Source organism: Leuresthes tenuis, unplaced genomic scaffold (assembly GCF_036924035.1).
Source record: "Leuresthes tenuis unplaced genomic scaffold, fLeuTen1.0.hap1 SCAF_4, whole genome shotgun sequence".
NCBI classification, from domain to species: Eukaryota; Metazoa; Chordata; class Actinopteri; order Atheriniformes; family Atherinopsidae; genus Leuresthes; species Leuresthes tenuis.
The window spans coordinates 33,805,546-33,829,919 of NW_027325358.1; the positions used below are offsets into that span (position 1 = coordinate 33,805,546).

The window sequence follows — 24,374 nt, forward strand, 5'->3', positions numbered from 1 at the left end:
ATATTTAAAACCAATTTTATTTTGTAAAATTTTGGATGCACGGTGGTGTGGTGGTTAGCACCGTTGCCTCACAGCGAGAGGGTTCCAGGTTCAACTCCCTGGGGCTGGAGCCTTTCTGTGTGGAGTTTGCATGTTCTCCCCGTGTATGCATGGTTCTCTCTGGGTACTCCAGTTTCCTCCCACCGTGCAAAAACATGCATGTTAGGTTGATTGGTCGTGTTGTCTATGTGTGGCCCAGTGATGGACTGGCAAATTGTCTGTATGCTAGTGATTCGTCTAAACTGTCTGTATTGCCCAATGACCGCTGGTATAGGCTCCAGCCCCCCCGCAACCCGACCAACGGATTAAGCGGGTATAGAAAGTGGATGGATGGATGGTATATATCTGGCTTATATATGTGAAAACAAAGAATTAAATTAATTATTATATTATAATTTAAAAAACAGTAGTAGTAGGACTTCAACCCTACTGCTCATTGTTTTAACTCAAGGTTAAAAACGATTAAAAGGTTAAAACAATGATAAACAATGATACAATGATAACAAGAAGACTGCTGCAGTCGAACACAGATATGTCAGATCAAAGTCATGTGTTGGAAACCAAAAACCATTAGGTAGCATCCTTATATCAATATACGTTTTTCCGCTTTCAGTGAATGCAGTTGCTGAAAACTCTTGCTTTGGTCTATAGTGGTGGACAGATGGGCCAGTGCTGCCAATCGTAAATGTACCCAATGCTTTATAACGCAATCATCAAAGATGCAAAAAAAAAAAAAAAAAATGCAGAAGCACGAGGTTCTTTTCATAGAAATTCTTCTCCACTCTTCCCTGTGCTAGCTGATAAAGTTGTTGACACTTAGGTTAAAAAAACTACATGAGTTTGTGGTGTTATCTATGTCTATGACTGTGCAGACTTGCATGATCAGTGCAGTCACCTCCAGCTTTCAGGCTCAATAAGGTGTCCTGCTGAGCAGCTGGATATGTGCAGACTATAAAAAACAGCAGGGAGGATTCGCATATGACAGCAAAGTTGATATTTCAGTGAGGCATTCCACGATACCAAACACAGCATGTCAAGTCTCATCACATCATTAAAGAAATTGTTACCAGAGAGGCTGTCTTTCTGTCTGAATTACTGGTTATAGCTCCTTCTAAATCAGTAAAATGCTGACAAACCCCAGTGGGTTCAAACAACCGAGCAACCATTAATATAAAAAGCCACCAGCATTTTAGTCAGACCCCTCTGATGGATGTTTGGACAAGGATGGCAAGTTTCACTGTCAAACAGAATAGAAAGACTATGAGTTATTTGACAGGTTTGCATAAGAAAGGGAAAAAAAACGCAAATAACATGACTGGGGAAAAAAAAGCATTCTAGAGACCCTGAAAAAGACCATTTAGGGAATATGTTACTTATAATGCTTATAATAAAATTTTAGAATGGAATAGAATAGAAAAATACTTTATTCATCCCCCAATGGGGGAAATTTAAAAAAAATGGATGGACGTCTTTATTATTTGTCGCATGATCTCTTTGTATGTTTCTTTACAAATTAATTATCAATTACAGAAAAAAACAAAACATGACAACTCTCTGTAGAGCCTGATTTGTATTTGGATGGTTTTTGTCTCGTCGAACAACAAAAATAACTTTATCCAAATCATCAACTTGTCTTTTAAACCCGGTCTCAACCCGATTGTTAATGAAGGTTTTTACAAAGTTAAAGGGGAACTCCGGTATTTTTAAACCTAGACCTTATTTCTGGCATGAAATACTTTCACCTACTCACCGAGAACAGTTTTGTGAAAGTCGGCATCCTTCGGAAGATATGTGTATTCCTCGAGATCCATATAACGGAGTGAATGAGGCTTAGACAATGCAGCCTCTAAATAAGTAGTCCATTATCTGTCTTTATTTCACCAGTACTTTAAGACGAATGAATGAACCAACGCATACTATTGCACTGTTAGTTCATAGCTGCAATGTTGTTGTTATTGGCAGCTTTCGGGAGGCTTATAGAGGGCTTTCTACACACTCGTCTACTGGGATGACGACCCTCTGATCTGCAGTCCGACCAATGAGCAGCCAACACAGAACTCTTGAAACATCTGGCTAAAACTGTCTACAAAGCCTGCTTGTCTAAACTTCAATTTGTCCAGGAAAAAGTTGTCTTCTTAGATCATGTCATCACTTCTGAAAGGGAAGACTCTTTTACCAAAAAGAGATGATGCAATTCAGAACCTTCCAAAGCCTGTCACAAAGAAACAGATGATGTCATTTCTTGGTATATGCTCTTCCTGTAGACAATTAATTTCTAACTATGCCATTCCTGAAGCTCCACTCACCTCCCTCATTCATGGCAAAGGTCTACAAACACAACATAAGATCACATGGACTCTTGAAGTGGAACAATCTTTCACTGAACTAAAACTTGCCTTACAAAGCACTCCAACTTTGGGCCTGCCTGACTCTACCAGACCGTTCACTCAAACAGTAGAAGAAAAAGATGGATATGTGACTTCTGTTTTGTTGCAGGACCATGGAAATAAGCTGCGTCCTGTGGCTTGTTTTTCTTTAAAACTGGATCCCGTGGCGGCAGGTCTCCAAAGATATATTCAGATCTGTGGCGGCAGAGGAAAAGGCATTTATGGCTTCCAGAGATATTGTAGCCTATTCTGATGTAACTCTCCTGGTCCCACATGCTGTGTCCATCATTTTACTTGAACAAAAGACTTCTCACCTCTCCACAGCATGATGGCTACGATACAACAGTACTTTTAGAAATGTCTAACATCACTGTCAAACACTCTGTGTTAAAACCTGCCACTCTCCTTCCCACACCAGATGATGGAAAACAACATAACTGTGTTGCCGTCCTCCAACAGGTTTGCTCGCCAAAACTGGACCTACAAGAAACACCATTAACAAACCCTGATTTGGTTCTCTTTGTAGATGGATCAGCTTCATGTGACCCACAAACGGGTTACAACAGAGTTGGGTTTGCTGGTGTCACTAATCATGACACTCTTGTCTCAAAATAACAGATAGCCTTGACAGAGGCATGCAGACTAGCTAACAACAAAGCAGTAACCATCTATACTGATTCCAGATATGCTTTTGGGTTGTGCATAACTTTGACACTCTGTGGAAACACAGACAATTCCTAAAATCTGACGGTAAACTCATTCTCCATCATGGCAAAGTCGCAGCTCTTCTTGATGCCATTTTGCTCCCAAAGTCAATTGCTGTTTGTAAATGCCTTGCTCACACTAACAACACAGATCCTGTCTCTCAAGGAAATGCAAGGGCCGACGCTGCAGCAAAAAGAGCTACACTCCAACCCACTATAACTCATCCCTTGTTTGTATCAATTTCTGTCACTATTCCCACCTCTCTTACAGCAGTACTGTCCTTTGCCACACCACAGGAACAGGCGCTGTGGAGACGCTGCAGTGCCACACAAAAGGAAGCAGTGTGGCGAGAACCCGATAATAAACCTTGCCTGCCTAAACACTTTTTCCCTCATTCTGCAAAATTGACACATGGGTTGGACGATAGAACTTGTCTGGCTATGTGCATTGAGATATGTATGCTTGATTTGATCATTATCAGTGGACATGATCATTACTAAAAGTGTAGTAAAGGGAATATTGCAGCTGTAATTCCTACAGAGTTTCAGATTATACACAATAGAGCAGACGATGCAATGAGGTAGAACTGGTACATTTAAAGGTCTCTCCCCTCTAGCATGTTTCTTAACTCCCTCTTTCAGCTCCACTGTTGTGCATGACCACTCTAAGTCTCTCAGCTGAGTATGGTAATTTGGGTTGCTGTCGAGGCTGGTGCATGTCCTGCTGAGTCAGCTCTACATGTACCTTTTTTCAATTACCTTTACTCTGCACAAAGGACAAGGACATGCAAAGGACAAAAATTAGTGTTATTGCTCTTTTGAACTGAACAGTTCTATGGACCATAGACAGTGCTTTAAGGCAACCTCAGTAGCAAGTCCAGTTTATTTTCAGCAGTCGTTTATGCAACCTCATAATTAACTTTATTAGTATCAAAATCATAAGATCTCCTGCGAAAAGAAAAAAAAAACAACATCGGAAGGAACAGAGAAATCAAGACATCAGTATTCAACTATTCCATTATATTGTGTTTTTTTCAAGGGATGCACAACCTAGGATCTGCATCAGGCTATTGGCAAAAAGGATAACTTAAAAACTCTTTTTGTAACTGATATTTTACACAAATAATTTTTCTCATGAGAAAGATTGGTTTATACATTTGTATGAAAGAATTCCTCGAACTATTTTTTAACTTTCCTAACTTTCCTCGAACTATTTTTAAAATCCATATTTTATATATAAATTATTTTCTTTAACATTGTTATTGGCCCACAGTTTCCCAGTTGGTGCATCCCTAGTTTGTTCCTCCTCTTTATGACTTGTGTTTAGCACTTTAGCGAATATTGGCTTCCAAACTCACGAGATATTATTCTGACGGGTTCTGATGGTATCTATGTGAAGCAAGCCCAATCTACCAACAATTCTCCTTAGACATTAAACATTTTTGTCTTAAGTTTGAAAAAAAACAACAACTTCAGATTAAACTAGACTTGACAATAGCTCAGAAAACCACATTGATAATTTAAGTGTTGCCACAAAAAACCCTGCACTTTCTAAAATAATGCTTACTATGCATGTTGAAAACCAGCGCAACGAGTTGAATCCAAAGGATTCCACATTCATCAAACCAATTGGATCAGAGTATCAACTTCACTCCAGAAAACCTTTAAATGTTCTTTTTTCACACCCTGTCTGGTCAGAGCTCTTTTGGTGACATGAATGAATTAATAAATTAATGAATGAAATAATGAATGAATTGATAAAACTGCATAAAGAGGTAAAAATTAGAGATGCACCGATCGATTGGCAACCGATCGCAATCGGCTAATAATGTCCCTATTGTTTTTATCGGAGCTCTCAAAATAGGTCAAAGCAGGCCGATCAGATGAAGTTTTAACATAGAGACAGTGCTTTGACTATTTGTGTGTGTGTGCATTGACTGCATGCATTCCCAATTCTCAGACCCAAGTTTCTTAACGGGGGCATGTACGGTGGCTGAGAGATACAAAACACTTTTACAATTAAAAAAACACATTAACATTTTTTTTAAAGCACTAGCAAATTAAAAAAGAAAAACACTAACTAATAAAAAAAACATTTTAACAAACATTACATTTTAGGAAACAAATTCATGTAAAAAATTACATTTTAGCAACAAAAAAAAATTGAGGAAACACATTTGCATTTTTTTTTTTAAACGTGTGCGGACACAAAACTAAAAGTGGCAAAACACAGTTAAACAGTGTAAACTGGCTGAAATTTACTTCACAAAAAGGGCAACACATTGTTCAGTTAGCATATACTTAAGAAAAAACACATTAAGCGTAGTTCTTACCATCAAAAATCACGTTGACTTTCCACGTGAAGCAGGACTACAAATTCAGTTGTTTGTACTACAAGTTTGGGTCACGTGACGTCACGTCCGGCCTTTAGGACATTCTCTTTTCTGTTAATTTGGTTTTCGCTTTATAACTGTTTTGCCACTTTTAGTTTTGTGTCGGCACGTGTTCTTTTTTTTAATGTAAATGTGTTTCCCCAAAATAATTATTTTTTTGCCAAAATGTAATTTTTTATATGGATTTGTTTCCTAAAATTTAATGTTTCTTAATTTTTTGTTTTAATTTGTTAGCTTTTTTGTTTGTTTTTTGTTTTAATTTGTTAGTGTTTTTTAAAATGTTTTAATTTGTAAATGTGCTTTTTAATTGTAAAAGTGTTTTGCACTTCTCAGCCACCGTAGGCATTGAAAGGCGGGCAGGCGAGGAGGGGGAAAGGGAAAAAAAAAAAAAACATTAACACTGAAAATGGCGTCGCCGGTATGTGAGTTTTACAATGTGTCCGAAAAAGACAGTAAATTTGCAGTTTGCAAAGTGTGTGCAAAACAGATACCTCGAGGAGGATTGCTTCAAAAGGGTTTCAACACAACGAACCTGATAAGAAGTTTGTCACAACGCGGCGGAATATACCGAGTTTTTAAAGTTGGCTGCTGCTAAGGCAGATAAACATAAGTAGCGTGCAGCAACGCAGACGCCACCGCCACTAACTCAGCTGACCGTTACAGAGACACATAAACGACAACAACTCTACAGCAACGACAGCAAGAAAAAGACAGAACTAAATAAAAAGGTAATGTAATTCATATGCCTTGATCATCAGACGCTTTCTATTGTAGAAGATAGCGGGTTCAAACGCCTAGTTAACTGCTTGGATCCACGGTACACGCTGCCGAGTTGTACATATTTGACTGATGTATGCCTACCGGAGCTATAACAAACTATCTACAGTCGCATCCAAAGTCTTATGAAGGACGACAATATCGCGTCAATAGGCTCAAGAGTGACATTTGGAGTTCTAGTGTGAGTCCCATGTCGATGCTGAGTCTAACTGCACAGTATATTGATGAAAAGTTCGAGCTGAACAGAGTTGAGCTTCACTCTCAAGAGTTTCCTGGCTCACACACGGCGGATGCCATCGCCAAAGCGTTCACTGACATGTTCCAAGCATGGGGGATCCCAAAGGGGAAAGTACGCGTTATCCTACGGGATTATTTTTCTATGCGTTATCCTATGGGATAACGCGAGTAACATGGCGAAGGCTATGAAGGATGCTGGTTTACCAAGCCTACCGTGCATGGCGCACACACTCCAGCTTGCTGTGAATGAGGGCATTTTGGCACAGCGTGCAGTCATTGATGTTATCACAATTGGGCGACGCATCGTCGGTCATTTTAAGCACTCCCCGCTTGCATACTCCAGACTATTCGACATTCAGACAGAAAATAACCCCCAGCTGAACCCCAAACGAGTGTACAGTTCTTATTCTCATTCTCACATATTTATTTTATTTTTCTACCAAAAAGCTTGTTGATATACTCCAAATTGTGTCTCTAAGAAAGAGCACCTAGAGAGAGAGAGAAATGTTTATTGTTGGTGCACATGTTGTGTGCTGTGCACAATCCATTTTTTAATTTAAAATTTGATTCCTTTTTCCAAAGGAAAACTAAGGTTTATAGTTTACAACTTGTATCACTCTGAGAGTGAAATGTTTACTGTTGTCTGTGTTGTTGTTCACCTGCAATAAAACGGTGGTCAATTCATGATACTTTCTCATCTCCTAATTTTTATAATACAATGTCAGTGTTGTGTAAGAAGAATCATTAATTAAATATACGAAAGTTATACAAGACAACAATATAGAAAAAAAAATGTATGGATTTGATGCTGTGATCGGTAATATCGGGATCGGCAGATACTACTTTCTGTGATCGGTGTGATCGGCCCCAAAAATCCTGATCGGTGCATCTCTAGTAAAAATTCCACTTTTTAAAAACCTTTATGATTCATAGTTACAAACTGTTATTTATTCTTTCGAATCAAGTCTAAATCATCACACTAAAGTGTATTAGTCTACTAGTTAAATCATATCTAGTTAATGAGACTGAGATGTGTATTGTATTAGCTTTATCAGTGGAGATTAATATCCATCATCAGCCAAAAGACGTAAAGAGCCCTGATCTCAAAATCATGGATTTAGTCTGAAACTACATGAAGAGAAAGAAGACACAGATGAGCCCAAATCCACAGAGAAAGTGTGCAAGTTGCTTCGACATTTACCTGCTAACTGTCTTATAATATACATAAAGAAACAAACAAAAACTATACTAATGACGGATATTTTGTAAATCAATAACCAGTCAAATTAATGACATTGACTCACATCCGATCATCATCATGGCAACAGCAAAGATCTTCTCTCCATCTGTGTTTGGCGCAATGTTTCCAAAGCCAATGCTGGTCAGACTGGTCATGGTGAAATATAGCGAGGTTATGTAGACCGAGTCTTTGCTTGGTCCTCCCTCCCAGCGGCCCATGCCCGAGGCGTTGAATCTATATGGTGTCCCCACCGTCTCTCCTAGCAGATACAACCAACTGTCCAGCCTCACGCTGTTGGTGTCCTCATCGATCACCTCATAGTCTCCAATACTGTACCAGATACAAGCAAGCCAGTGGGCCGCCAGCCCAAACACACAGACCAGTAAAACTAGTACCGCAGCCCCATACTCAATGTAGTGGTCCAGTTTTCTGGCAACCCGACCCAAACGAAGCAGGCGGACCACTTTGAGTGAGCTGAAGAGACTGCTGATTCCCTGGAGAGGAGGATAGAAGAAAATATATCAGAAAAACAAGGGAAGCTATTAAAGAGTCAAATCTGAAGTAGATTGGTTTTCTTTATTCTTCAACAAGCCAAGAGTGTGAACATTTATTCCACTTTATTTAAGAATTGAAAAGCTCTGAAACGGCTTCACATAATTATAACACTCAAAGGTTCTATTCAAACTCTTTCAATTAAATTCAGTTTGTTTATATAGCACCAAATCACAATAAATGTCATCTTCAATGATACTGTTCAATTCAAGCTAATAAGAGTCAAATTCAAGCTAATTAGAGTCAAATTCATTGTAATTTGAATCCAATGAAATCCAATTAATTGAATTCTAAATTAGTCCAATTCATACATACAGAGCCAATTCAAAAAACAATATCCTAGCTAAAGAAACTATCAGATTGCACCGAAACTTCTCTTCGGTCCAATCTCCTGTCCTTGAACATGCATGAGGCGACTGTGGAGAGAAACAACTCCCTTTTAATAGGAAGAAACCTCTGGCAGTACCAGACTCAGGGAAGGTGGCCATACGCCTCGACCAGCTGGGATTTGAGAGGACAGAAAAGAAGTTGAAGTTCCAACAAACTCAACCAACCAATCAAACACTGCTTGGGACAAAACAACTGGACTAAGAACATTTCGAAAGGAGCACCTAGATTTTTAATCTGTTTTAGTATTGATCAACAGCTATCTTTTTTATTTAAATCATCAGCACAACGCCTGAAACAATAGCACATCTTTAATTATTATTCATACTGCAGCAGAATCATTTCCCTTTTGTGGGTTTAATAATGTATTTAATTGAGTTTAATTCAACTAATTGTCAGCTATTTTACATGAGATGAGATTGGATGAAAGCGAAAGTCTGTGATGAATCACCAATCTACATTGAACAATGAGATAATGGTAGAACTTTTGTTATATATTTTCCAACTTTTATCAAGTCACTGGTTCTTGACTGAGGTTGTCAGAGTTAGTGGAGAAAGTAGACCCAAATGCAGGCTGGAGTGGAGCAAGGCATAGCCGCAGGGCCGTACGCAGGCCCCAAAAAATACCGAGGTCATGAGTCAGAACTTCTAGGCGGGTTCGGGGGCATGCTCCCCCGGAAATTTCATTATTTAAATCTGGCCATTTTCAGAGTCTTAAGTAATAAAAACAACATCATTATGACTTTTGAATAGGCTTATTTGTTTTGTTTGTTATCAGAGAACATCACCCTCATCCTAAATGATTTTGAATTTCATCAAGTCATGGATTAGGAATAAAAAGGAATGAACTGTCCTAGGACAGAGGGATAATATATAAAAATGCTGAAAATCAGTTTAACTACTGCAACTTATAATACCTACATTTTGAGGTCTTAAATGGCCAGCAAGTGAAAAAGACAAAAAAATAAATCCTTAAAAATAACATATCAATGTAGATGTGTTCTAAATAGATACTCTAATAGACTATAATGAATGAATTGTATATTTTACTATATTTATTCATGTCTCAAATATGCATTCTTGATTTGACATGTTTTCCCTTTAGTGAAGAATATAAACACAGTCAATTACTAAACAGATAGAAATGAAAACAATACTCATGTTTTCAGATGTGTCAGAAATCTTAAAAAATCTTGAGGGCGGTGCAGAGCTTTTTAAATTTTGAGGTAAAAATGGGGCATTCTGAGGCTTTTTGAAGGACCATTATGGTGACTCAGAAGTAAGGACAAGTTACCACAGAGAATTATTTATTACTATTATTATTTTGAAAATTATAGTTTTATTTTGTTTCTGTGCACGACTTCCTGTCCCGCACGATCTGCTCTGTGCAGTGTTGCTGCGTTGTGCTCCGGCAGAAATATATAACAGGTTCAGCATCCAACAATGAGAAATCAACACTCAAAAAACGTTTAATTTTCAGTCGAAGACATCACTGACTTTTCAATCGCAACATGAATGTTGACTCAACCGGTGGAAACTGATTGACGACCGGTACTGACTGAGTTAACCAAAATTAAACTTTTATTCGATGTTTTCTTGCTATCTGAGTAGTACACTGGGCTGCAATAAAAATATTTCTACATGAAAATTAATTTTTCTCACAGTTATCTACCATTTAAACTGCTCTCCACCTACATTTTTAGCTTGATGTGCTCCTCATACATACATTATATATATATATATATATATATATGTCTATGGCGGTAACAACCTAAACGTCCGACTTGTGTGTGGTAGTTACCATAGCGAAAGTGCGTGTTGTTGAAGACGCGCAGCAATATGCCCAAACTCTCAAGCTACTCTTTTGTGCAAAATCATGATCATCGTCTTACAGTCAGTTTCACGTGTAATTTATATACCAGAAATTTAGCAAAAAAATATATATATATTCAGAGGACACAACCTCGGTGTCCTCAGTGGTAGTTACGGCCTTGCATAGCCGGCAGATGGTGATAAAAGATGAAAAATCTACATGGAAACAAACTGAGAATTAACAAAGGAAATAGCTCAGGGACCTGAAAAGAAACAACATGAAGTAATCCGATCCGACAAACACAACTGAAAACCAGGAGTCTACATACAGAGGGAACTAATAACAAAATAAGTATCAGTTGAGCTAATCAACAAAGCAACCCAGGTGCGACATGAAAAAGAAAGTAAAACTCAACAGAATAAACACAGCTAAAACTCTACAAAATAAAATATGACGTAATTAGACAAGAAGGAATGAGAATGCAAAACCTATGGTCATGACAAAGGTCAGTTATTGAATTTTTCAGTTGCTCTTAAAGCCTCTGTTCTGCATTAGCACTCTTAAAATCTAGATGAATATAGTCTGTACAAAAGATGCATAAACATGTTTGAAACATATACAGAGATACAAAACATTTATGCAGCTGCCACCTAAAGAAGCTCATTTGGTTCATCTGTCATTTCTCTGTTTATGCTCATAAAACCGCTCAGCTGTATCTCCAGCTCCTCTTATCAACAACATAGCTTCCTCAAAAGGGAAGCAGCCAGAATGCACAACTGCTCCATCAGCTGCACACATTTTTTTATGCCCAGTGACAGTTGCACAAAGTTAATATGATACTAAGCGTCCAGAATTAATTTTTTTTGCATACCAGTGGGGTTTTTCTAAATCAGGGGGGTTATTTCTGCATACCATTTTCTGGGGTGGTGAATGACTGAATAGAAATGGGACTTCTGACAAGGCTATTTTGTGTCAATCTAAAAACACAATCTTTTTTTCTGTGTTTTGGAACTCAACTTTTTCTAATTGTTGGTACACATGGACAGAAGAAAGAAAATATTACAGTCTCATAGCATTTCGTGACAATAGCACAAAATGTAACTTAACTATCATCCCGGAAACACTTCTGCCCCTGTATTTATACACAAATGAATTTTTTCTCCATTTTTTGTGTTTACTCATTTGGCTACGTTTAGATATTACAAACTGCTTGATTAGGGTTAGGGAAAATATCTTGGCTTAACGTCATCACATAGTGACCCAGTCTCATGGCAGAACATGAAACAGCGGTTAGGGTTTGTAGATTTTGGTTTAGTTTTTCAGGTCTTGGTTTTTATCTGTTATTTAGTCATTTAGCATTTATTCTGTTTGCGTCTCTGGTCTTGATTTGCCTTTTTGTTCATAGTCTCCTTGGTTGTTCTCAGCTCTTGTTCTTACATATTTTTTATGTAGCTCAGTTTGTTTATAGTGATAAGTCATAGATTTGTTTTCAGGTTTCTAGTCCAGTTTTTAGTCCAGTCTTTAGTTGTCTTTTATAGTTTCTTTTTTATAGTTTTATAGTTTTATAGTATACTTTTTATAGTTTGTCTTTTTTTTTTTTTTTCACTTTTGGCCAGTTAGTTTCGTCTTCTCGGCTCTGTTTTTGTTTCTTCATATAGCCACTCATGGTTTCCTCAGTTTTCATGTTTAGGTCAATACCACCCCTACTTTCCTGTGTTAATTGTCTCAGCTGTTATCAATACACTAATCAGTTCTCCACAGCATTTAAGATCCATGTGTTCCCTCAGTCATTGTCAGATCCTCACCGTTACAACCTCTTCTTCAGTTGCTACTATCTTGGGTCATTCGAACTTGGTTTCTTGTGAGTCGTGTCTTTTCTTGTTTAGTCACAATTTTGGCTTTTGTACTTCTGGAAAACGCCTTAGTTACCGTTTTGATTTTGTGAAGTAACAGTTGTTTCTATTTCGCACAATCCCAGTAAACTGTGTTCATCCCTGTAGTTATGTTTTTTGTCCAGTAGTACGAGGAAAAACAGATAGATAAAGTTTTCCTGACTATTTAATATTTTTGCTGGGAGACAGGTTGGGTAGAAATGACAGTTTCTACTTTACTTTGCTACTGAACAAATTTTAAAGAAGACACCTATCTCTTTGCGGGGAGGTGCTCTGGAGCTGACTGCCTAAAGAAGAATGCGGTACAAGTTGCTGAACATAATGGACAACACCACACATCCCCTTCACACCATAGTTTTCAAAAAGACTTGTTTTACAGGATCTTAAATTAAACTGGATTAATTCGGTCAAAGAAGATTCCACCAATGCCTTTCTTTTTTAAATAAAACATTAAAGTGATGTGGCTGGCTGGAGGAATATCACATACGCACACGTATATTTGTTTATTTTTTTCCCATGTAAAGACAGGTTTGCATTTTTAACTGGTTGGCACTTTTGTAGCATTCAGCCATGACCTTTTTCTCTGCATTTGTTATTACATGCTGTTAAGTCAGTGGATGAATGTAAAATAGTCTACTCTATCTTCTTGATTAGACTTACAGCTGTCAAATCATGCAGTCACACAACATCGTCTTTAATTTCACACCTCAATTTCATGAACAGTGGTAACTGCAGGTCATATGTGACTGTGCAGTGTCAGTCACACACCATCTCTTTATCGTACTGAATTCTTATATTTAAAAAAAAAGGCACACCACTGAGAATGAGGTTCTATCTTTGCAAGCAGCTGTGGTCAGTAGAGCATGAAAATTGAACTTCAGATAATTAATACTTATTAAAGGCTGAAATTTAATTATTTATCACAGTCAAATCCTTAAATCCCTACCACAGTAGTAACATAATAATTCATGCCTTCAAACATGAAATGGTACGAGCATCCACTTCATTTTAAGCCACTAACCTTTGTTCTGTTGTGATTGCACAATAAGAGACTCAGCTGGAAATGGGCCCAAAATAATAACAATAGTCATTGCTGAAAGCCTACAAACTTCTTTCTGACAGGAACAAAATGTTGCTGCTGCTGCTGCAGGGCTTATTTCTACTTCTGTTACACGTCCATTATGTGTATATTATGAGTACACTGTTTAGCTGAGTAACCCACATTACTCATATTTAAATGTTTATTTAAATTATTGTCACACCAGAACCACTCAAACAATGAGAAAACAAACCACAAGAATCATTAATAAGATTAGCTTAATGATTTGCACCAAATTTTGGATAAATTTTAGCCCTTGTTTTTTAATAAACTCTATGTTAACTTAGAAACCAAAATACAATTAATTAAAGTAGTTAAATTCTACCATAAATGTGTCATTACATTGTAAAACTACATTAAATGTCCTTATAAAAACTCTTTTTTTTCTTTTAAAAAAAGTGAGTAAACATTATTCTTGATTGCAAGGGCACATAATTTAGGGATGCATGGGACCCATTCTGTCTAATATCTAGCAAATACTGCTCTGTTTCTGGCAATCACTTTATTTATAGTTAGCATAAATAAAGCATGTGCATTGTATCATTCTTATCAGAGATGAGTGAGACAGCTTTACAGCTTTTTGGTAAAGCTTTAAATTGGTGGACTTATTCCTCTAACATGTTTAATGAATGTAAATTGAATGCAGATTGAACTGTAAAAATAATAGAACAGCATACAGTAAGCCTGCAAAACAGACCACTTTCAAAGTTTTAGCTGAAATCAAAAGGCTAATAAAAGGTAATTTTGCTTTCTGTCACTATTAATCAAAATAATTTAAAAAACAAAATGACCCATTCTAGACCATGAAACCTGACTTGAATATTTCATATACATGAATGGGATGTACTTTAAAAAAAAAAAAAATGTATTATTGCAATTGTTAGTCTACAAAAATACTTAATGTTGTCAGCATTTAACCATTAGATATATCAACTTGCTGACTAATGTACATATAAAATATGTAACATGAGTAAGATATGAGCTATTAAATGAGTTATTACATTATTGTAATGGTTTAAATTTGCAAAAGGTTTTTCAAAATCAGCACTAGTGGGAGGAAGCGACCCAGGCAAAACCCGCAGCATACCCCCCCACCCCAGGAGGTCACCCTCCGACATCACCACACCGGCCCCATTGTCTCCCAAGAGTCGGGCCCCTACACAAGATAAGGCAAGCCAGAGGGACACAAAGGGGGAGATCGAGGTGATGGAAAACATCTAGCAGGTTCAACGTACCTGTACCCGGCCACATCGAGCAGGTCCATTCCCCAGTAGCCTTGAGACCTTGACCCAACGTTGGTGACGTTAAGATTAGGCTGTTTTCTAACTGCCAGATCAGAAAACAGAATGTGCTACCAAAACCCGTGCTGTGTGAACCCTAACTAAGTGACTAAGGATAGGTGATACTTTAAAATTGGAGGGCCGGAGAAGGTGGGGGGGTGGGAAGGGAGGACTACATTTTTTTTCCAAGCTGTAAACAAACATGATGATGATAAATGGACTCTATTTACATAGCACTTTTCTGATCTAGTTGACCAAGGAAATCTTAATCTATACACTGTTAGAGGTTAGACATTGCCTTTTTTTCTCTGTCACACATTCACACACTGACGAATACCTTGGAGACAACATGGGGTTCAGTGTCTTGGCAAAGGACACTTCAACATGTAATCAATGGAAGCTGAGGATCAAACATTCTGTCTTAAAGGAAACTTAATTTAACCAAAGACAATTGCTATTATTTTCAAATACATACAAAGAGAGAAAAATACTTGTGCAAACACAAATGGCTTGCTCACTGAAAAAAAAAAAAAATGGAGTGTGCAAGCCACTTTTGTCAGTTTAACTTTATTTTACTTACTGTACTCAAAACTTTTTATCTCTCTACATTTGATTGACACTGTTTGTGCTTTTCTGTCCCCTCTCTGTGCAGTTCATCAACAGTGAGAGGTTGATCATCAGCTTAATTTTGCAGCTTGGAGACCATGCTGGCCATTTTCTGATTTGAAATCTACTGGCTTGGTCCTTCCTCATGAGGCATTAAGATTTATTTGGGAAATCACTTTGCTATCAAATCATATGGCTCTGAAAAATGCTGTAGTTGCTCTGTTTGTTAAGGGAGCCCAAGACCATCATATTTAGGAACCAGCTTAAGGGTAGGAAACTCACTGCTGTTATGTTTTCTTTCCTCTGTATTGAAGATTTCTCACTTTCTTACAGACAGAAGGGGTATAAGTACTGCTGACTATTTCCTCTGTTTGCATAAAAATTGTGTATTGTAAGCATACGCTGACTGATGTCTAATAACTTAGCAGTATGGTCTATATGTACTACACATACATTTACTTCTTCACATAGAGGCAGATCTTCTGTGACATATAAAGCAAATGAAGTCCACTAACCTCGTCAACATTCTCAAAGGCATTGATGACATCATAGGGCAGGCAGGACAGCAGGTCAATGACAAACCAAGTCTTGACGTAGTTCATGCGGATGAGTTTTGGGTCAGAGATGACCTCTCCAGCCGGACCAACAAAGGTGGTGTGAAAGTTGAGGACAATATCCACGAGGAAGATGACATCCACAATGCTGTCCACCACAAGCCAGGTAACATTGTTTTGCTTGGTTTTGAAGGAGACGTTGTAGGGCACCATGATGGCTGTGTAGAAGGTGAGGATGAGGATAACCCAGTCCCAGGTGGTTTTAAAGAGGCAGTAGTGGAGAATGATGTGTGGTGGTGTCTTTGGGGTTTCCTGTTTATACTGAGGTAAGATGTCAGAACCCAACTGGAGAACCTGAGACACAAAACAAATAGCTTATTATTTTGTCTTCTTTTAAAAACAGGAAACAAATTTTGCATTCAGACAATGTGAAAGCGCATTTTGATTTTACAAATACCTGTATTTCTGTCTTTCAAAGCTTTTTTTTTTTTTAAGTTGTTGTTTCTGCAACTCAATAAACGTTCAAAAAGGCCTATGAAAAGCAAAAGAGCAAAAATGTAGAGCACAAGCAGCAACATCCCTGTGAACCACCCTAAGTGGAATAATACATTCATCCAAACAGCAACTGCAGTTAATGCAGCTAGTTTCAGTTGAAAAATGGAAACTTACCAGGAGGATGCTTATATTTCAGAACAAATAACATTTTCAATATCTGAATCATTAATTTTAAAAAGACAAACAGCAGTGCATGTCAAATACAAAAACATGCACGTTTAATTTATTTGATAGAACTACAAATCTTTCTAGAGTGCACAAACTAAGAAAAATGGAAAAGGGCATTACAAGCAATACCATTTGCATAAAAAAATTCTGCCTTATTTTAAGTTAATGGAAAATTATACAATATATGACTGTTTTGTTCCTCTGTGGACCCAAATTTATGTGAAAGTCAATGGTTCTATTTTCAACTAATAAAAAACTTTTACTAACTTAGAACTTATAGTACCTATTGTCACGATTTACGTTCTGTTTCATGTCTTGTCTCGTCATTTCCTGTTTTATTTTGAAAAATCACTAACTTTCTCCTCTCGTTCCAGGTATCTTGCCCTTCCTCCTGTGTCAAGCGTCTGATTGTCTTCCCTGATTCCCAATTTTATTTATTAATCCACGGTAAGTTTCATAGCTCTGTTCTGTTCCTCCGTTTTTTTGGAGAGTTTTGATTTGTAAACGTTTCATAGTCATCTCTGATTAGCGTAGCTTTGCATTCGGTTAAAATATTAATCTTTCATAGTCCCTCCTCTAGTGGAGAGTTTTGTGTTTTTGTCTTTTGAAAGATCTTGTGCGCCACCATTAACACTGCGTTTTACGTTTACAGTTAAAGCTTCATAGTGCCTCGGTTTTTTAAAGAGCGTCCTTTGTTTAAATCCGCCTCATGAGGAGAGCGGGACTTTGTTTTGAAATCTTTCATAGCTTTTCTGTTTTCCTCCCAGCGTGGAGAGATTTCTGTTCAAGTTAACTTTCATAGCTGCACTCATCCTCAGACATATTTACTGAGGAGAGTGCTGAGGATTTTCATAGCCTGATCATTTGCTCTGTGAGGAGATGCTCATCTTGCTTTGCTGTGCTTTGTTTATTTAATAAACATCTTTGAATCTGAATCTGCTCCACTGCCGTGGGCCTCTCGCTGGTCTATAGCAGCCATTCTCAACCTTGGGGTCCCGACCCCAATTGGGGTCGCGAGATGATTTCTGGGGGTCGCCAAATCATTTTGGAAAAATATAAAAGCACAAAATTAATGTAGCTTCCGACTGGACGTTAGAAGGACGACAAGCAGTTGGTCTTAAACAGGCATTTTATTACTCAAAACCAGTTACTGTCGGTCGTAACTAGGCTACACCAAAACAACAGCGAACCTGTCCACTAGTCTCATGTCTGCCGTTGTCATTCACACATCAGAGCAAAGACATTTTTTTCTCCTCGGTCTGCTGTCGGCAGGAGCGGCGGCTGCAGAAAGCGTTCATAGACAGTCTGAAATCGCAGAACGTAAACTTAAACATTAGGCTACTTAAACATTATAAAAGTAAGCGTTGTTACATTCATATTAAATTACATAATTTCAAACAGAGAGTTGTTTTCTGCTTCATTGTTTGTCCAAAATTAATTGTATCAACGCAGCATTTGTATGCGATTCTGATCCGTGCTGTGCTGTTCTGGTTAGTGAAGCACTCTGTGGTGAAGTGGTGGGGGGAGAACGAAGAAAAAGATTTTTTTTTTTTAAAAAAAACAGGCGTTGTTGTTATTTTAGCCTCATCTGCAGCAACTTTGCTAGCTGTAAAAATGGAGCGATGGCTTAAAAGAAAAAGTGTTCCAGACAGTCAGCAGCAGCAGGGGTCCCAAGATCAGCCACCAGAACCACCACCAAAGAAAAGAAGGGCATTTACCGGGTCGACACCGGCGGCTGATAAAGGTTGGAGGCTCCGTAAGTATCAGCACGACTTTTTTAAATATGGCTTTTCCCGCACAACAAAAAAACAGCGTTGACTACCCACAATGTGTCATTTGCTCTGAGGTGCTGGCACACGAGAGCTTGAAGTCGGTAAAACTTAAGAGACATTTAGAGTCAAAACACAGCAGCTTAATTCATAAACCAATTGATTTTTTTTCAGCGCAGAGAGCTGGCATATCTAGTGGCCCAATCGAAAAAGGCTCACACGATCGCGGAGAGTCTCATCCGTCTCGCAGCTGTAGCGATCACGACTCCTCAGAGTTTAGAGTGATCTTCGCGTGTCTAACATAAAGCCATGTTTAAGCTCTCAGAAACATAGGTGTTTAAAATTAAGCATGGGCTGTTTTTCTACTGTATTTTGTTAAAGTTTAGCACGCGCGGTTATCGTTTTATTTCATTAAAAAGAAAATAAAGTTTTCGTTATTTGTTTAGGTACATTTTAACCACAAAATGATGGGATGTTGCGACCACTGTCGGTCTGTTACTCGGAAAGTTAGCCTCTTGATGCTACTTCATGTTTTTCCAAAAATCCCAACGTGTTAAATGATAAAGAAACTAATAGCTGAAGTGAGTTCATATCAGAAGTGCTTGTCTGATTATGTAAATGCGACGTATAAGGCGTATTGATCGGGCGTTGTTTAGTGGCGTGTGTGTGTGGGGGTGGGGGTCGCGTACAGCAATGCATGTTAAATTGGGGGTCGCGACTCAAAAAGCTTGAGAACCACTGGCCTATAGCATGCCCGGGTCGTTCTGGTTGTGGGTCGTGAGTAGCACCCAGTGCAGATGGCCTCCTGTGATGGTGTTTCTTGACCTGGCTTCTCTGTATTCAGCCACACGTTTCTAAGTTGATTTCAGTTGTATGTGTGCATGTGTCTGTCTGTGTGTGTGTATATGCTGGGGTGGGGCGTGGTGGTGCAGGATGGGGGCTGCTTTTAAACATATAAAGCACTTTGTGCTGTGTTTTTAATGTATGAAAAGTGCTTTATAAATTAAGTTTGATTGATTGATAAATTCAGCCTTTGTAATAAAATCAAATATACCATATCTTATATCTTATTAAACTGATAATACAGTATGTGTTATAAAAGTTATAGCTCAGTGATGGTGTTTCTTGACCTGGCTTCTCTGTATTCAGCCACACGTTTCTAAGTTGATTTCAGTTGTATGTGTGCATGTGTCTGTCTGTGTGTGTGTATATGCTGGGGTGGGGCGTGGTGGTGCAGGATGGGGGCTGCTTTTAAACATATAAAGCACTTTGTGCTGTGTTTTTAATGTATGAAAAGTGCTTTATAAATTAAGTTTGATTGATTGATAAATTCAGCCTTTGTAATAAAATCAAATATACCATATCTTATATCTTATTAAACTGATAATACAGTATGTGTTATAAAAGTTATAGCTCAGCAGGAAAAGAAGTATGTGTATGAATGGGTGAATATGGCTTGTCGTGTAAAAGCGCTTTGAGCGCCACTAGACTAGAAAAGAGCGACATAAGTATAGTGCATTTACCATTTTACCAAAAGTAATTAAAATGTCATTTATTTTCATTTCAGTATACTGTATAAGAAAAAGCTGGCAAGACATCTTTGTTTTTGTGATCAGTGTGCTTGTGTCATTTCCTTAGTCCATTGCTTGGGTTGTCTTAGTCAATCTAATTACAGCCCTGTTTGCACACCTGGATTCAGTTTGGAAAATACCACACCTGCTTTTGTTAGTCATTAGCTTTCTCTACTAGTACAGCTCCAAAAACCTGAATATTGTGAAAAAGATATTGTGAAATCAATATTTTTTGTCACTCATTGCAGAAAGTGAAACTCATATTTTATAGATTTGTTACACATAGAGTGAAATATTCCAAGCCTTGATTTCTTGTAATTTTGATGATTATGGCTTACAGATAATGAAAACCCAAAATTCATCCATCCATTCATGCATTTTCTGTACCCGCTTAATCCGTCGGTCAGGTCGCAGGGGGGCTGGAGCCTATCCCAACAGTCATTGGGCAAGAGGCGGGGTACAACCTGGACTGGTCGCCAGGCCATCACGGGGCCACACAGAGACAAAAAAACACACACACACACACACTCACTCCTAAGGACAATTTTAGAGACACCAATTAACCTAACATGCATGTTTTTGGAAAGTTGGAGGAAGCCGGAGTACCCGGAGAGAACCCACGCATACACAGGGAGAACATGCAAACTCCACACAGAAAGGCCCCAGCCGGGAGTTGAACCCCGAACCCTCTCGCTGTGAGGTGACGGTGCTAACCACCGTGCAGTCCACCCAAAATTCAGTGAGTCATAAAATTAGAAAATTGTGAAAAGGCTGAATATTGGAAACTCACGGTGTCACACCCTAATCAGCTAATTAACTCAGAGCACCTGCAAAGGTTTCCTGTGCCTTTGAATGGTTTCTCAGTCTGGGTCGATAGGCTACGCAATCATGGGGAAGATTGCTGATGGGACAGGTGTCCAAAAGACAGTCACTGACACCCTCCACAAGCAGGGTAAGCCACAAAAGGTCATTGCTAAAGAAGCTGGTTGTTCACCAGTGCTGTATGCAAGCATATTCATAAAAAGTTGAGTGGAAGGAAAAAGTGTGGTAGGAAAAGGTGCACAAGCAACAGGGATAACCACGGCCTTGAGTGAATTGTCAAGCAAAATCCATTCAAGAATTTGGGGGAGCTTCACAAGGAGTGGACTGAGGTTGGAGTCAGCGAATCAAGAGCCACTACGCACAGATGAATCCTAGACATGGGCTACAAATGTCGCATTCCGCATGTCAAGCCACTCCTGAACCAGTGACAACACGAGAAGCGTCTTACCTGGGATAAGGAGAAAAAACACTGGACTGTTGCTCAGTGGTCCAAAGTCCTCTTTTCAGATGAAAGTAAATTTTGCATATCATTTGGAAATCAAGGTCCTCGAGGTAGAGTGGAGAGGCACAGAATCCACGCTGCTTGAAGTCCAGTGTGAAGTTTCCACAGTCGGTGATGATTTGGGGACCATGTTATCTGCTGGTGTTGGTCCATTGGGACTTCTGAAGTCCACAGTCAAAGTAGCCATCTATCAGGAAATTTTAGAGCACTTCATGCTTCCTTCTGTTGACAAGCTTTATGGAGCTTCTGATTTAATTTTTCAGCAGGACTTGGCACCTGTCCACAATGCCAAAGGTACCAAATTCTGGTTCAATGACCATGTTGTTACCGTGCTTGACTGGCCGGCAAACTCGACTGATCTGAACCCCATAGAGAATCTATCAAACTAGATAAAAAGCTGTTCCTGCAAAACAGCAGTGAGAATGCTTATGAGCTGAATGGTGTTCGCTGACCATGCTAAAAAAGCTGAAAATAGTGAAAATTTTAGCAATAAAAACTGTTGTTAACGTATTGGTTGAAGGAATTTGAAATTGAAGAAAAAAAAAATTGTGAAACGATTTGAAGGTGATTGAAAAAAGGCAGAACTGTTTAAATGTCTGAAAAATGGCAGAAGTGTCAGCAAAGAAAAGCTGAAGGGTCAAAAACAACAAAGGATTTTCAGCAGAATGAAAAAAAGTGAAAAGTCTTGAAATCTTGATAAATCATTCTAAAAGGGTGAAATGAAATGTATATGTCAGGCTAATTGGAACCTTAAATTGAATTTTAAAAGTGCAGACGTGTGAGCTGTAGACTATTTCACCACAGAGATGAACAGTTCATGAAAAATGTTAAAGGTTAAATGGATAACCAGAACACCGATGTTAAATAGGAAACAGAAACACACAGAAGAGAGAAAGAAATGGTTTAATTCAAAGCAGCTGATTTGAACAATGGACTGGAATTGAATGGGCTTTGAATTTTATCAAAGTATCAGATCAAAGTAATGCAGACACCTGAAGATGCCAAAGTAGCAAAAGAAAAGTTAAATTTTAGTAAAAAAAAACAACTTTCTGAATGATGGAAATGAAGGGTTGAAGGACTTTGAATGTTAAAAGACAACAATGGAATGATTTCAAGCTATTGGAAGAACTGAAGAATTGATGAAAGAGTTGAAAAAAATGCAGAGGTCTCAGCAGTAAAAGGTGAAGGGTTAAAAACAACATTGAGAAGAAGAAAAGAAGGGAAACACAAAACCAAAAGTGAAAATTGAGCAGAAAGAAGAGAAAAAAATGCAGAAATATGTGAAAATGTAGCAGAAAGTTTCAAAAGGCCTTAAAGGTATTTTTAAAAGGAGCTGGAGCTAGATGAAGGCAGAAAACTGGAGAAAAGAGACAATGGGCTGGAATGAAATAGGTTGAAGTAATGAAGACAGCTGAAGATGCCAAAGTACCAAAAGAAAAGTTGCATTTGTTGGATTCTTAATTAGCACAATATTCTATAAAGAAGGTAAAAGGTCAAGTGAGTAATAGTTAAAATGGCTGATGTGTAATATGTAGCAGGGAGTGGAAGAGAGATGTCCTTATAGTTATGTGTAAGCAACTGCGGCTTAATGAGCTCCCTCCCAGGAGAACCAGCAGAAATGGCTGAATGGGTACTATGACCTCCTGTGAGAAAACTGTTAGAGCAAGGAAAATCATTTGAAGACCGTAAGAACCAGAAGGGTTAGAGGAACGCGGTAATGTAGTTTTTATTTCAATGGAGTGAAAGATTTTTAAACAGCATACCAAACATACCAAACTCTCCATTGGAGTTAGTGAGAGAATTTGAAAGGTTGCGCTCGCTTAAAGGCTGATAGCTGAAATTCTGGAAATGTGAGCTCTTTAGTAGTTACATTGGCTGAAAGAGGACAATTTTAAGGTATAATTTGTTTCTGTAAGTTAAACTGTATGAAAGTTGCATGATGAGGAATTTGTTTGAATATCAGAAAACGCTGAAAATGATCAGTGTGCCACTCTGCTAGCTCCTCATTCATAAAACCCAAGTATTATTCTAAAAAGTATAAAAGTCAGAAATACCAAAAGATAAAGCATAAATCTCCTTGACTAGCTGAACGTTTTGAGACCAAAATTGGTGAAAGTATGCAGAAGTAGTTAAAGGACAAAAAACGTACGGAAGAACTAAGAATAAAGAAAAACTAGAAAAAAGCTGTTTCTGCTAGACAGCAGTGAGAATGCTGATAAGCTTAATGGGGATAGCTGACAATGCTTAAAAAGCAGAAAAACTTCAGGTTGCTGAAAAACCCGTTGCTTTAGTCTTGGTTGAAGGAATTTGAAGTTTAAATAACAATAGTGGAATGATTTAAACCTATTGGAAAAGCGGAAGATTTGATGAAAGGGCCGATTATTTTTCATGTTTTTGAAACTGTCATATTTCAAAATTGGCTTAATTTTGGCTTAAAATTTGAATGATGTCTCTAGCTAAAAGTATGTAGAAGTAGTTAAGTTGAAAAGAGGAGAAAGAGTTGAAATTTGCATAATATTTGAATAAAATGTTAAATATTTTAAAATGTATAAAAGTTAGAAACACCAAAAGTCAAATGCAGAATCTCCTGAAAGAGCTAAACATTTTGAGGCCAAAATAGTTGAAATTGGTAAAAGTATGCAGATGTAGTTAGGTTGAAAAGAGGAGAAAGAGTTTAAATTTTTTCATGTTTTTGAAACTGTCATATTTCAAAATTGGCTTAATATTTGAAAAAGCTGCACCATTTGGTAATAGCTGAACTCTTGTGACCCGTTTACAGTTTGAATGGTGTCTCTAGCTGAAAGTATGCAGAAGTAGTTAGGTTGGAAAGAGGAAGACGTTTTGGAAGAGCTGAAAGCACTTTCCATTCATTTGAATGACAGGAACAATTGAATAAAAGTTGGAATAGTTTAAACAGTATAAAAGTTAGAAACACCAAAATTTGCTTTACAGCATTCTCACAATAATAAAGGGAAACAGAATAAGTATTCTCACAATTAGTGGATTGCAGAGTTACAACTAAATGAA

The 24,374-nt window shown here is 38.0% G+C and overlaps 1 protein-coding gene across 1 annotated transcript in view; it reads right to left on the reverse strand.

The window, feature by feature from the left end:
* The window catches only part of LOC140304775 (voltage-gated delayed rectifier potassium channel KCNH1-like), a 78,169-nt gene that overhangs the window by 42,883 nt on the left and 10,912 nt on the right, over positions 1-24,374 (reverse strand). The window contains exons 6-7 of the mRNA XM_072383544.1: positions 15,922-16,314; positions 7,842-8,271 (exon numbers count right to left, since the gene is read on the reverse strand). Of these exons, the coding sequence (XP_072239645.1) occupies positions 7,842-8,271; positions 15,922-16,314 (823 nt within the window). The remainder of the gene's footprint in view (positions 1-7,841; positions 8,272-15,921; positions 16,315-24,374) is intronic.